The 13486-nt window shown below is 46.3% G+C and overlaps 1 protein-coding gene across 3 annotated transcripts in view; it reads left to right on the top strand.

Moving 5' to 3' along the window:
- The window catches only part of MRAS (muscle RAS oncogene homolog), a 37970-nt gene extending 25173 nt beyond the window's left edge, over positions 1 to 12797 (top strand). For all 3 annotated transcript variants that reach the window (XM_068195455.1, XM_068195456.1, XM_068195454.1), the window contains 4 exons: positions 4590 to 4743; positions 7889 to 7988; positions 9290 to 9369; positions 12397 to 12797. In XM_068195455.1, the coding sequence (XP_068051556.1) occupies positions 4590 to 4743; positions 7889 to 7988; positions 9290 to 9369; positions 12397 to 12496 (434 nt within the window). In that variant the 3' untranslated portion in view covers positions 12497 to 12797. The remainder of the gene's footprint in view (positions 1 to 4589; positions 4744 to 7888; positions 7989 to 9289; positions 9370 to 12396) is intronic.
- The last annotated feature ends 689 nt before the right edge of the window (positions 12798 to 13486 follow it).

Below are 13486 nucleotides of genomic sequence, written 5' to 3'. Positions count from 1 at the left end.
AAATTCAAGTTAAATTTGTACTTTCATTATTTGTGTGTACTGTATTTCCCCTCCCTTAATTGCTGAGATTTTGCAACAATGAAAGAGGGGGGTTTTGTCTTGGGTTGGATTTTTTTTCCTGCCAGGAAAATTTTGATGTTGCAACATGGAAAACACAAGGCCTTGAATACTTGCCCTTTGTTAGAGAAAGGGCTCCTTTAAGGGCTTGCATCTTTATTCTATTTATTGATGTGGAAGCCTGTCTTCTTTTTGCTTAAAGAAAGGGCAAGAATTCAAGTACTGGTGTTTTCCATTTTATAACATCTGTGTATTTAGCTAGGGCACAGAAGAAATGTTCATAAAAGCCCCAGTGTTTTCTTATCATGTGTTTTTTCTGAGGAAAGTTGTCATGCCAGGGGCAGCATGGCTGTGTCTGAGAAGGAGCAGAAGCATCAGAGTGATCGAGTGAAGCATCTGTCTTGCTTTGCACATGGCAAGGGCACCTCATATCTCTTCAAGGTGATTTGGAGTGCAGGGATACAGAATAGGAGCTGTGACCCCAGTACCCCATCTGTGCAGTGCCCAGAATACCAATTCCTCAGCCATAGCCAGTGGCTGATAGGAGTGCCCTCTCCCATGGTGCTGCTGATGGGAGAAGACAGAGACTGTGGAGGTGGCTTTCCTCAGCCTGAGGCTCGTTAGTTTGACTTGGCAATTCAAGCTAAATTTTCCCATGAGCTTAGGTACCAAGCTGCAGGGCAGTGAAACCCAAAGGCTGAAGGACAGAAAATGGGTTGACGTGCCTGTCAGTTCATCTTTATCCCCTCTAGATGCCATGGACAGTGGAGAAGCTCTCTTGAGGTGATCTATACACCCAGTTACCTGACAGTCTAAAGGCTAAGATGTAGGAGGAAATTTTGCCTAGATATGAAAAGAGAACTCACCTGTACAACCAGATCTGGGCTCCTTGAAGGCTGGGAATGCTGTGTTTGAACTGAATCCAGCCTAGGCTCCAGAAAAAGCAATGCCACTGCTGCCTTAGAGTTCACAGTGTGTCTCTGTCCTTGGTTTAGATTCACCACGTGCCTTTGTCTCTGGATGGGCACTTGGAGCGCTGTCAGTTGCAGAGACATTGCCACATGGTACACCTTGAAGCACCAAGGACTTCTATTTTGGACCACAAATTCCCATGTATTCCTGGCCTCCTGTGCTTTCTCAGAAGTGCTCTCTAGGCAGCTGCACTCTTGCATAACCCATCAGGATTCCCAGGAAAATGGTGTGGAGAGCTCTAAAGGGGCAGGATTCAATTAGCAAGGAGTTCATCACAGCAGCTGGGGGTCACATCCACTAGAAAGTCGAAAAGGCCATTTCTTCACTCAGCAACCTCTTACCTGCAAAGCAGGAGACCTCCCTGCTGGGCTCTCACAGCCTAATTGCTCTTAGTTTAGTCTCCAGCAGACTCTCATGGTCTCATGATAGCTCTAAATGGCTTTGCCCTCTTTGGATGTCTGTTCCTGCATCATACATCATCCTTGGCTTCCCTCTCCTTCAGCTTACCCAAATGCTTTCATAAAGCTCCTTGCTTCTTTGGTCAAATTTGTGAGAACTTATCCAAGTTTTCTGTTGGAAGTTCCTGACAATGCACTGTGCCACCTATAAGTCTGATTTCAGTTTTTGGAAGAATGAGGTAGGAGAAACCCACTGTGCTTTGGTTCTTGTTTCCATGCTGGCATTTATGTGCTGCCAGTGGGGCAGCTGGTGGTTTAAAGTGTACCAGCTCACAGTTCACTACTCACTACTTCTGGCATCCTGTCTGTGGAAACAGGAATTTTAAAAGAAGGTGAATGCTGGCTAACGTGCAAAATCTTCTCATCCCTTTGGGAAGCCAATCACCTTCTGAGTTACCCCCTCCTTGCTACTTTCCATTTCTATGGGTAGGAGTTTTCTTGGAGCTTTTAAGCCACAAGATACCACAAGCAAAGCCACTTACATCTGGCCCCTTTTCAGTGCTGATGCTTTTCAGGATGGGGTCCTTTCCTGCCTACAAAGGATCCTGATCCCTCTCCTCTGTTGTTTACAATTCACAAAGCACAGAAATGTTAGCCTGGGGGTTTGCCTTGATGAAGAGGACATTTAAAGTTAAAACAAGGACTTTCTCTGGTCATCTACACAATGCTTAATTTTGTATGAATAACCTTAACCTTCACCGCTGTGTGTCTTTTACTTACACTTTCAAATTGCCATTTTAAATGCTGCCTGGACTTGCTCACCTTTTTATCAATGCTGCAAGTGAATTCCCTTTAACTAGCAGCTGCTGACACAGCAGCTCTGCCTGTGTTTAGTGTGATGGCCAAGATCCAAGCAAGGTAGGAGAGCCCCATGCACTGGGGTAGCCCCACAGCCCCCATCAGGGCTTGCCCCCTTTCCCAGGGAATGCAGAGCTTTGGAGGGGCAGCAGCTGGTGATGGGTTGATGGGTGCAAAGGCAGTGCTGGATGCTTCTTATGTGTTTCAAGAGAAGTTTGCAAATGTGCCAGAGCAAGGGGAAGTCCCTAAGCAAATTACCATGCAGGATACAGCACATCCATCTCCACCTTCCTGCCCACATCTTGTGCTGGGACACCTGCCCTGTCTCAGGGGGAGGGAGGGCAGGAGGGCTCGGCTCTCAGTGGTGAGCTCTCCCACTCCACCACAAGTTGGGTTTGTGTGCTGGTTGTCAGCTCTCAGCCCTGCCCTGACACCATGTCTAGCTGCTGCAGGAGTCAGATGAGGGCAGCCCAGCCTCTCTGTACAGGTTGGGCAGGTAGGAGAGATTAATTTACTTTTCTGTCCCAGCTCCAGAGTCCTGGCCTTATTCCAAGTAGCAGTTCTGCCCAGGGCATAGAAATTTACCAGCACATGCAGTCTCTTTGGATTTTCTATTTCCTTTTTTTTTTTTTTTCTTTTTCTTTGTACAGTCCTTAAGAATAGCTGAAAGGTCTTTGAGCTGAGACTCTTGTTTTCTAGATTTAGAGGGGAGGAGCAGGATAAAAGGCTATGAAGGGATTCAGGTGACTTTCCAACAATCTTGGCAAACAAGCCTAAATCTCAGGGTCTTTGCAAGAGCCTGGAAGCTCTTTTTACCTTAAGAGCTCATGAAAATAGACATTCAGCACCAGTTAAGGCAGGAGAACAAATGAGGCTGAGGCTTTAAAGGGCCTGCCAGCACCAAGGAAGGTCTCCAGGTCTTCCAGTGTAGCTGTCTCTCCGCCAGACATGGAGTGGAGGTGTGTGGCTGGCTTGTGAAGTGTGCTGTGATGTGCAGCATGTCCACCTGTGCTGATGCAGCAAAGTGGTCTTTATCATGGCCCCATCTGGAAGCTGGGGCAGCCTGAGCACTTCCCCTACAGGGAACACCTTGCTGGGTCTGTGGGTCGGTTCAGACTAGACAAACCTGTATCAAGCCCTGCTGCTCTGTCAGCAGTATGCTCCTGCCACTGTCTCCATCCATGGCTACGCTGGGCTTTCCCCTTCACTTGTGGGCAGCAGATGTTTACACCACAGCTGTACAGCAGAGGCAGAACAATTTTCCCACCCAGCCCGGTTGACTGGGATGTGAAAATGCTCCAGTCATCATGAAGGTCCCACATTTGCTTCTGGGGTGCAACGATGCATTAGGATTAGTACTTCTGAGCAGCTGATGCCCTTCGAGTGCACCCCATGTTTGTACTGGCATCGCCTAAACTGATGAACTCCTCTTGTACCCTCCTCCTGCCAGTCAAAATCCTGGCTGTGCACAAAGCTGGGGCTCAGGAACTAGCACTGACGTGTATCAGTATGTGGTGTTTACCCAGAAGGCTGGGGTAGCTTGTTCCACAAGTGATGGGACCCCCTACAAGACAGATCCATGGAGAACCAGTGAGTTATGATGAGAGCCATGACAGCCATTAAGTTTAATCTAGTGGGGAACAGCATCTGGGTGGCTGTCACAAGTGAGGTGTTTTAGGGGATTTCAGCATGGATTAATTCACTGAAATGTGATCACTGTATTGGATGTGCAAGGTACTTAAAGCTTTTCCATCTGTTTTAGGTACCTCCTTAATATCAGCACACCATTTGAGACTAAATATTTAAGGGCAGTTCCCCAAGGCTCACTCTGAAAGGACAAAATTGTCTAGAAATAATATCCAGGCGTCGAGAAAAGGAAAATGCTTGTACCTTTTACTTTGGGTTGTCTCACAACTCTGCTTCACCATGAATTTTGTAGGTTATCCCTGACATTTAAACTGGCTTTTAGCTTATCTTCCAATCTTGGGTTTTCTTTTCTGGGAGAGGGAAAAGTTGAGAGGGTTGTGAAATCCTTTGAGCTGTATCTTACCAGAGGAGCAACTCTACCAAATTCAGTGATCTATATTGGTACTGGAAAAGGAAAATGAAATCCACATAGTCATCTTCTCCTGCTCCCAACTTAGGCATACAAGGATGAGTGATGTCTGGGACAGAAACCCCTTGTCAATCCAACTTGATTTCATCACATCTTACAGTCTTTGAGGAAGCCCAGCAGAGGCAGAAAGGCCACATAGTGGTGCCAGCAGCTACAGTAATTAAAAACCTTTGTCTCTTCTGTCCTAGTTCTGGATACTGCAGGCCAAGAGGAGTTCAGTGCAATGCGGGAGCAGTACATGAGGACTGGAGATGGTTTCCTCATCGTCTACTCGGTGACAGACAAGGCCAGTTTCGAGCACGTGGACCGGTTCCACCAGCTGATCCTCAGAGTCAAGGACAGGTGGGTGCCACGGGGCCAACACTGCCTGACCCGCCAGGCTCCTGCACGCTGCTGACCGTCCTGGGGGCATGGCTGCACCTCTGACCACAGCTTCTGCCTTCTGGGTGTCCTGAGACAAATCCTTATGTGTGAATAAGAAGTGGTTTACTTTGATTAGCATGAAGCGCTCTCATGGTGGAAAGGGTCAGTAGTGTTACAATGGAGTGAAAATGTGTCTGGAAGGGAGAAACTTCTGCCTGAATGGCCTGGCAGAGCAGGGTGAGAAAAGAGATCAGACACTCCTGAGGGTAACCAGCTCAGCTCTGAAGAGGAAGAAGGATGCTCTGTGCACAGTGCAGGCACTTCGGGATCACCAGCAGGGAGTCAGCAAGCATTTAGCCCTAATTATTTTGTGTGTCCTGGTACCATCTTCCTTTCCTTGGCTTGTGCCAAACACACCTTCGAAGGCCCTGCATTATTTGGGGGTGTGAACAAGTGTCTTGAAGGAGAAAAACTCGTGCTGGAAGGAACTGTATTTCTTACCAGGGATGTTATACAGTTAATGCACTGTGCTCTGCAGCAAACAATTACACAGAATAAAACATCTGTCTGTGCCTGGGAAAGACAGCAGGAGAGGTCACCTCTCTCCTCCTTGCATGTGCAGGGGAGAAGGTAGCACTGGGAGTTTAATCATGGTAAATAAATGTGTCCTGGCACAGTGAGGGGAAGCTGCTGGTTTATCTCCAAGATAACTCCCTCTTCCCACCCTGGTTCAAGAGGCAGTGAATCCATTCTCACTGGGTGGGGTGTGAATTAAGCCCTTATATGTCTGCAGCTCTGAAACACTTAGTTCTTCCGTTCATAATGACTTTTAATTATGGAAGTCATCAAGAAAAGTCACCAGAGGGTTTGGGCCTTGTTGCTGGCTTCCTTTCACAGCTCTGAATAACTTCCCCACAGGAAGGGTGGACTCCTATCATGTGAGGTTCACAGCTGACAGCTCTTCCAGTAAAGCATCTAAAGTGTAGCCCACAAGAGTGAAAAGTAAAGGAAAAACCACCTTCTGATTTCATTTAAATGAAGAAGAATGTCAGTCCCTCAGCCTCTCAGATCACAGCAGTCTAAGCACTGACTGGCTTAGCTTGGGGCAAAGTAAATCTGTTTCTAAAAGCTGGAGACAGGACAGAATTTCCTGTAACCTGCCCCAATCTGATGCTGATTTTATCTAATTTAACTTGGTGAAAATAAGATACGGTGTTCACTATTTGCTCTGGACTGAAACTTTTACCCTCTGTACGCTGCCGTGCAAATGCTGCAGCAGCGTGAGAGGCAGGAAGTGAAACAGGCTGGTGAGGTTGTTTGTGTTTCCCGGCTCAGCGCCACTCCGAGCGTGAGGAGCGTATTAATGCTTCATCCAAAACCTGAGCTTGGGCAGAAAATCACAGCAGTGGGTGCAGCATGAGTAACAAAACCCTCCTGCTAAACCCTCAGGTAGCTGAGAGCAGAGCAGCACTCTGGTTTTCAGTCTGACAGGCAGTTTTGGCAACTTAAAATCCAAAAGAATTGCAGGCTGCTGTGTTAGCAGGGCTGTTCAAAGCCTTCCTCCCATTTCTTTCCGCAGCTTTCATTATAGTAAAATTTCCAACTGTAGCAGCTTTGTCCAGCTAGCAGTTGTACAGCTTACAATAGGGAACAAAGTCCCCATAGAGTTTTATGCCTGATGTAAACAAGGCAAATGAGATACCATCCAAAAGTAATCCCTTTCTAATCAATGTGCTGCAAGCCAAAAAGCAATCAAATAATCCAGACAAGCAAATATTTTGCTCCAGAAGGATCAGAGTCAAGATATATCAATGCTCAAGTATTAACATTAAATCACAGTCACATTATCAGAATGAATAACTCTAAGACTCATTTAAAATGCAGAGTGCAGTACAGTATTTTTCCAGCCAGAGCAATGGGGCAACATGCCAGAGGGAAGATGGAGCTCTTATCATCTTGATGAAAAATGACCCAGAAACAATGTTTAAAAATCCAGAGTTACCAGAGAAGTGTTTTATACAGAAATGAGTATGGCCAGCTGCTCCTTACCCCAGTAAAATCTGGTCTGTTACAGCAGAGAACACTGGGATCATTTAGGAGGGCTTAAGGTTAAATATAAGACAACAATACTGCAGTAACTGTCAGTGATCAGAAGGGACCTCCTCCCTCCCAGCAGTGGCTAAGAGGCCCTGTAGCAGCTGATTGCTCTGTTTCATGAAGCCAGAGGAGAGAGTGGCACTGCCAACACCTCCCATGGCTCCCAGCCGTGGTTCTGTTTATCGCTGTTTCTGCAAGGGGAGAGGGGGAGAGTCTTGCACAGGACATGCTGTGGATAGATGGACCTCTTCTCAGGTGGTGGCTGAAGGCAGGCACTTACATGCCTGGTAGTTAAGGAAAGACTGTGTATTATTACGGAGGAAGATGGGTTTGGTATTTTTTTCCTGGGATTGGAAGCAGGAGAAGGTAGGTAATGGCACTGGAAGCTTAACAAATCTCTTTGGTTCCTTCCAGCCTCCTTCCAGCTACCACTGCCAAGCCCAGTTTGTCTTGGGGTAATAGCTGAAGGGCATCTCTTTGCTCCCACTCATTTTCTCCACCATTTGATGCCCCTCTTAGCACCAGCTCCCAGAGTCTATCTTGCTTTCCCCACAGTTGCTCTCAGTGGATGACCAGGAATGAAATTATTCCAATTCTTCCATCATCCCTCAGTATCTTGCCAAGATATGCAGTTACTGAGATGCCTTAACTGCTACAAGAGTCCCAGTCTCCTGTCCAAGATCTGTCTTTATGTCTCAGTTGATTTTCTGTCTAATTCTCTAGATCTTTCTTCACCTAGTTCGATCTGCAGGCTTAGTTATCATCAGGCATTGCAAAAATGGTGACAGTAAGTTCCTGAAGTCCCTACAAATAACAAGGAATGTGTGCATGCATGCAGCTTGTCAAGTACATTTTTACAATATGAACATATGTATAGCCTGAGGGTTTTGTTTTTATTTCTTTACACATATGTGGTATGTCTGTAGCTGAAAATGTTAGATGATGTCAGCATCAAAAAGTGAAATTTATGCTCATAATTTTTGTTGTAGTCTGCTAATAATTGGGTGGTGGTTTTGATTTTTTCCAGGGAGTCTTTTCCAATGATTTTGGTTGCAAACAAAGTTGATCTAATGCACTTACGGAAAATTACAAGAGAACAGGGGAGAGAAATGGCAACAAAACATAACGTAAGTTTGTGGGATTGTTTAATGGGTTATTGAAAGTCCTATTACAGGCATTCAGAATCGAAAGCTGTGCTCATTAGGAGCTGAATTAAAGCTTACAATTAAACATTTGTATATACATTTTTGACTACTACAAAGTAGCAGCTATGCAGTTTCATTTCAGTAGGGCCAAATCTTCACTGAAACCAGAACCTGTGCTGTGCATAAGGCTGTAGCAGAGCTGTGGCCGTCACTAAGACTTACGTACAAGGTGTCTGAAAGTGGTGAGAAGTGTTCAGGATGAGGGAAGAAAGTGCACCTCCCTGGAGTGAAAAGGCAGAGTCAGGCTTTAGGAGGTATATCCAGGTGCCTGAGCTTGTTAAAGATAATGAAGTTAACAGGGTTGTTAAGCCTATATAAATCTGGCCCACCATCTTAGCTCTGCATTATTCATGCTGTTAGTTTAGCCTGAGAAATTGGTCTTAGATGGGTGTAGATCACATGCTGCTCCACTAACCACCTCTAAATGCCAGCAGCCCTGAATACCCAGAGGGAGACAACAACTCCCTTAGGAGGTGGAACTGAAGGAGAGGTTAAAGGCAAACAAGCCTGAGACCTCTTGGCAGCTTGCTGTGCCTAAAGGACAAGCTGTGTGGTGGTTTCTGAGCAAACCTCGATGGGAGTTTGGCAGGGCAGGTTCACTCCCCCAGCTCCCCACGGACTCTGGTTTCTATCAGAGCCAGGACACCTAAACTGCAGCACAGCATGTTGTGTCCATCTGTATACGAACGCCTTGGAAAAGGCCATGCATGAAAATACCTTATCACAGGCAGTTTTATAAATCTGCCAGTGTGCTGGACAAGCACTCTAGGAGGCCCCATCTGGCTGTCAGACTTTGAAGGGGAAGATCATTTTACACTGAAGGGGAATTGTAGTCATGAAATATTCATGCAGTAGTCCCAATAAAATGTGGCAAGCAAGAATTTTTGGCAAGTGCTGGTCTTTCAACAACCTTCAGCTATTTTCATGTCTGTGAGCACAGCTCAGGGGGAGAGAACATCTGATGACATGAAGTCTGGGATTATTCTCCCCCAGACCCAGAGCTCCATAGCAGCTGTTTAGCCTGGTGCTTATTTCAGACCTTTTGTGAGCAGCCGCTGACCTTGCTGCAAGTGTGAGGGTGTTGATAGCAGTGTCTGTCATGGCAACATTTTGTTTACCTGTATTTCCATGGTATTAGCAGCCCATTTCTCCAGCCTTTAGGCTTTTCATTTTGAAACTGGTGTTATCACTGATCTCTTTCATGATACACTTCTCTCCTCCAGATTCCTTATATAGAAACGAGTGCCAAGGACCCACCTCTGAACGTGGACAAGGCCTTCCATGATCTCGTGAGAGTAATAAGGTAAGCTGCAAACTCCTCCTTTCCTCACTGCCCATGGATGGGATGTGCAGGAGTCATGGCCCAGAGAGTCAGGAGCCAATTTTTTGGGGAGCAGGTTTTCTTGGGGATAGGATATTTCTGATGTTTATTAACTTTCTAGTCCTGTATCTGCTTAGGTATGTTACTAGCACTTAGCTACCCATGCAGGACATCAGTACCAAGCCCAGGAAGAAATAACTGTGGCCATAGTGAAATTTTTTTATTCAATGAACAGTGCAAAGCCTACTACAATGATCAGCTCTAAAAGGCTAGCATTGAAAGCTCTGGACGAGTAATTTGGGTTTTCATAGTTTTGTCCTCTCAAGGTCTTGCCTTGCTAGAAGTTAAAAAGGACTGGCAAAAAATTCTACAAAATTCTAATTGTAGTGACTTCTAACATTTTCTGCTCACTAATGGAAAAAATTAAGCCATTTTGTATGAGAAACTGCATGACCTAATGGCTAAGCCCCAGGTTTCCTCAGACTGCAGAGGTTTGTTCCCAGTTTTTGGCATGAGCTGCCTTTTGGCAAACGCGCGGTCTCTGGGCAAACCCCTGCTCCGGCTTCCAGCAGGGAGGGACTGCCTTCCCAAAGCTCGGCTCTCCTGCAGGAAAAGAGCTGCACACACATCCCAGCATCTCGGCTGATAACCTCAGCTCTCTCTGAGAAGATTTGTTTTTCTGGCACTAGTTGTCTGCCAGATTTTCTGGGCCCTCATTTTTCATGTTTTGGGAGGGCGCTGAGCTGAAATCACGCTCCTCCCTGCCGTGCAGTCAAAGTGCCTCGCCCGGCAATTAAACCACAAGGCATTTATTCACAGCATATCTGTACTTGTGAATATCCTAGCAGAGCCTCAAGCCAGCCTCCATCAAAACCAGATGGTACTGCCCACTCTTCCCTCATGTCTCAAAAGCAGAGGGCAGAAAGTCTTTGGAGAACTGAGCTGGAAGTTTCCCAAGCTCTTTCCCAACTGTTCTCTAACTCAGTATTAGCTGCCTAGATATTACTTCTGTGTTGCAGCAAGCTCTTGCCACCATCTACTCTGCTCTGCAGGAAAGGAAAGCAGCCAAAAATAAGATGGAAAGGCTTTGTTTGCTTTCTCCATGTCATACAGCTCCAGGCAGGCTGAAAGGGGTATTGTAATGAGGCATTACTAATTTGAAGCCCTGAAAATGCACTCCATAACCTCAAAAATAAGTGGTTCACCTCAGTTTCCTGAGTAGCTACTGTGAAAATCCTTGCCAGCCTGTGATGTCAAGGGCACCAGAAATGTTCACAAGAGCTGGAACTCAGGTTAAGTCAGCAGGGAGATGCTGTGTGATCTGGCTGGTCATTGGCAACAAAGCAGCTTTGCTTGGTTTTTGGACATTACAAACTGTCCACAGTCGAGGGTAGCATCACCCATCAAGTATTGTTTTTCTGGTTTTCAAGTAAGCTTTTTCAAATAAAATGTAAATTTCAGTTCCCTGGTTACTGTCATTGACAAAGTGCTTTGCAAATGAAGGGCTTCCTCAGAGCCCTTGTAAGCTCTCAGGGTGAGGATGCTTGTTCAGGTTGCACTGTTTGTGCTCCTTGCACTTGGCTGATTCCCAGTTTATGTAGCTTCATGCAAGAAACTGTTGTCTGGAAGTAATGCAGAAAGAAGTGGGGTGATTGAGTCCACTCAATAGATGGTTTAAATTTCTTGATGCCCCTTTTATGCTGCAGCAGTGCACACACAGGAACTGTCACAGCAGAAGCCTTGAGGATGCCCAGGGTTTGGTTTCTGGATCTCAAAAACAGATCCAGAAGAGTGTGAACAGCTTGGGGTCACTTAGTGTTTATCCAGATTTAAAGTATTTTCTGAATTTCATCTTTGTAGTTTTGAGCTTTACAGTTTTATGTTTTTCATGCTTCCAGCCTTCAGATTCACTGAGAAAAAGTCTTACTAGTCAAGGCTGAGTTTTTCAGATGGTTGCAAGAATTTGGAAGCTGAGTCTGTAAGAGAAACACCAGCTAAAGGCATAGTGATTTATGCCCCAGTGATGTCTCATCCTGGTCTGGATTACTTGGTATGAACACTTGGTTTAATGCCTGGCATATGACATGACAAACAGGCTGCTTTTGAACTGCTCAGACTCAGGTTTGAATTTACAGAAGCTGCTGGTGTCTGTATGTTTTATCTTGCACTAAAATCTACATCTGCAGGCTGCCCGTCAGGTGTTTGAGCTACAGAGCCTTCACTGGATTTGCACTGCTGGGCTGCCAGAGTAGCTGCTGCAGTTGGGTGCAGCTGCAAACACGCATTTGGGCAGTGCCTCACCTTACTGGACAGGGAGAAGCCCTCAACAGAATGCTTCAGAGGCTGCTCACAACACCAGGGAATACTGCAGGAGGGCGCTCAGCTGTGTGTTCCTAGTGGCTGTGACTTCAGACAGCCAGGGACATCTTTCTGGGGTCAGCTCATTCTCTGTGCATCGGTGCTCTTCACAACTTCAGAGGAAGCCAGAGCCCCTTTGGCAGCAAACTCAATTTTTGGTTTATTATTTTTTAGCTCCCCTCCGTCACCAAGTCTGCCTCAGTGCAGCTGGCTAAGGGCAATGCCAGCTGAAAGGCAGAAGAGTGTATTTCTCTGTTCTCTCTGTATCTCTCTCATCCTCTTCCCTACTGAGTGTCAGCAGTGTAATGGATGGTTGCATGGCTTAGAGCATCCCTGTTTCCCAGAGCAGCCCCCATGGCATGGGAGGAGGCAGCAGTTCACCATGGGCAGCTGGAGGCATAGTGCCCTGGCAGGACATACGTCCCTGCTATTAGCCTTAATGGCTTCTTTCCTCCTTCCTGAAGAATGCAGGCCAAGGCCTTCTCAGCTGTGTGCCATGAAAAGCCATGCAGTGCTGGAAGGGTATATGGAGATCCGTATGCAAATACGCACATGCACACCAAGATGCTGCTCTACAGGCTGCCCAGGGCTCTGGATCCAGCCCAGCCTTATGCCTCACCTGCCTGTTTTCTTCTCTGTCTCCCAAAACAGGCAACAGATCCCAGAGAAAAGCCAGAAGAAGAAGAAAAAGACCAAATGGCGAGGGGACAGAGCCACGGGCTCCCATAAACTCCAGTGTGTGATTTTGTGACGGGACACCCTGGGAGTGCCTTGGATGCCTCCCTCCTCCCTCCTGACCCACTGCCAGCCCGGGCAAGGAGCCGCAGCTCGATGCTGATGCCCACATGGCCCCGTGGTCCCCCGGGCTCCCTACGGCGGCTCAGACTTGGAGCAGGAGGCTCAAAGGGTCCGGACCCCCGGAGAGGGGCTGCACATCGCGGCCAGCGTGGGAGCTCTGCAAATGGGAGGCAGAAGGGATCAGCAGGACCTCAACTCTCAAACATCCCCAGCATCTTCCAGGGGCCTCCATGATGTTTATAAAAACAAAGAAAAAGGCAGAAGTTTAAAAAAAAAGTGTTGGTTTTATCTGCAAACATTTCTCTTTGTGACCCATTTCTGAACAGCCTTGAATAGCCCCCCTGTTTGGTACAGTTTTCTGTGTATGTGTGGGGGAAGGGAAGGGGTTTTTCTTTCTCTTAATTTTTTTGTCCTCTTCTTCCTTTTTGTTGTTTGCTCAGAAAGTGTTGGGTTGCAAAGAAACAACGGCCAGGCTTAGATTTTTTGCACTGGACTCTCTCTTGGGCGGCAGTGCCAAAACACAACTTCATATGAAAGTGCATAGATTTGGAGGAAGAAAATTAATTCCAGCTGCTCTGGGTGCTCCAGACATTGTGTCAGACTCTGGAGGGTTGCCAGCTCACAGACCATAAACTCCAGTTTAGGAAAGGAGGTTTGGGCTTGGATTATATTTTTTTTTCTTACCCTTTGTCAAGAGGTTTTGTTTCTGTTTTGTAACTTTGGACATGTCAAACTTAAGACATTTTGTTAACCTGGAAGTATTTAAATTAAAATAATTTACAAATGGAAGGGTATGTCATTTTTGGGGGAGGGGGGTGGAGGGGGAGGGAGAAAGGAAGTAAAATCTGAACTGAATTTGTTATTTGGGTGTTGAATTTCTCCCTCATAAATGCATGTAAAGTGGTGTGATCTAAATCACTCTGTTATTCCTTAACCTTTCCCT

Source organism: Anomalospiza imberbis, chromosome 7 (assembly GCF_031753505.1).
Source record: "Anomalospiza imberbis isolate Cuckoo-Finch-1a 21T00152 chromosome 7, ASM3175350v1, whole genome shotgun sequence".
Lineage (NCBI taxonomy): Eukaryota > Metazoa > Chordata > Aves > Passeriformes > Viduidae > Anomalospiza > Anomalospiza imberbis.
Note: the sequence above shows the minus strand (reverse complement) of the source record. Positions and strands in the feature narration are given on the sequence as shown.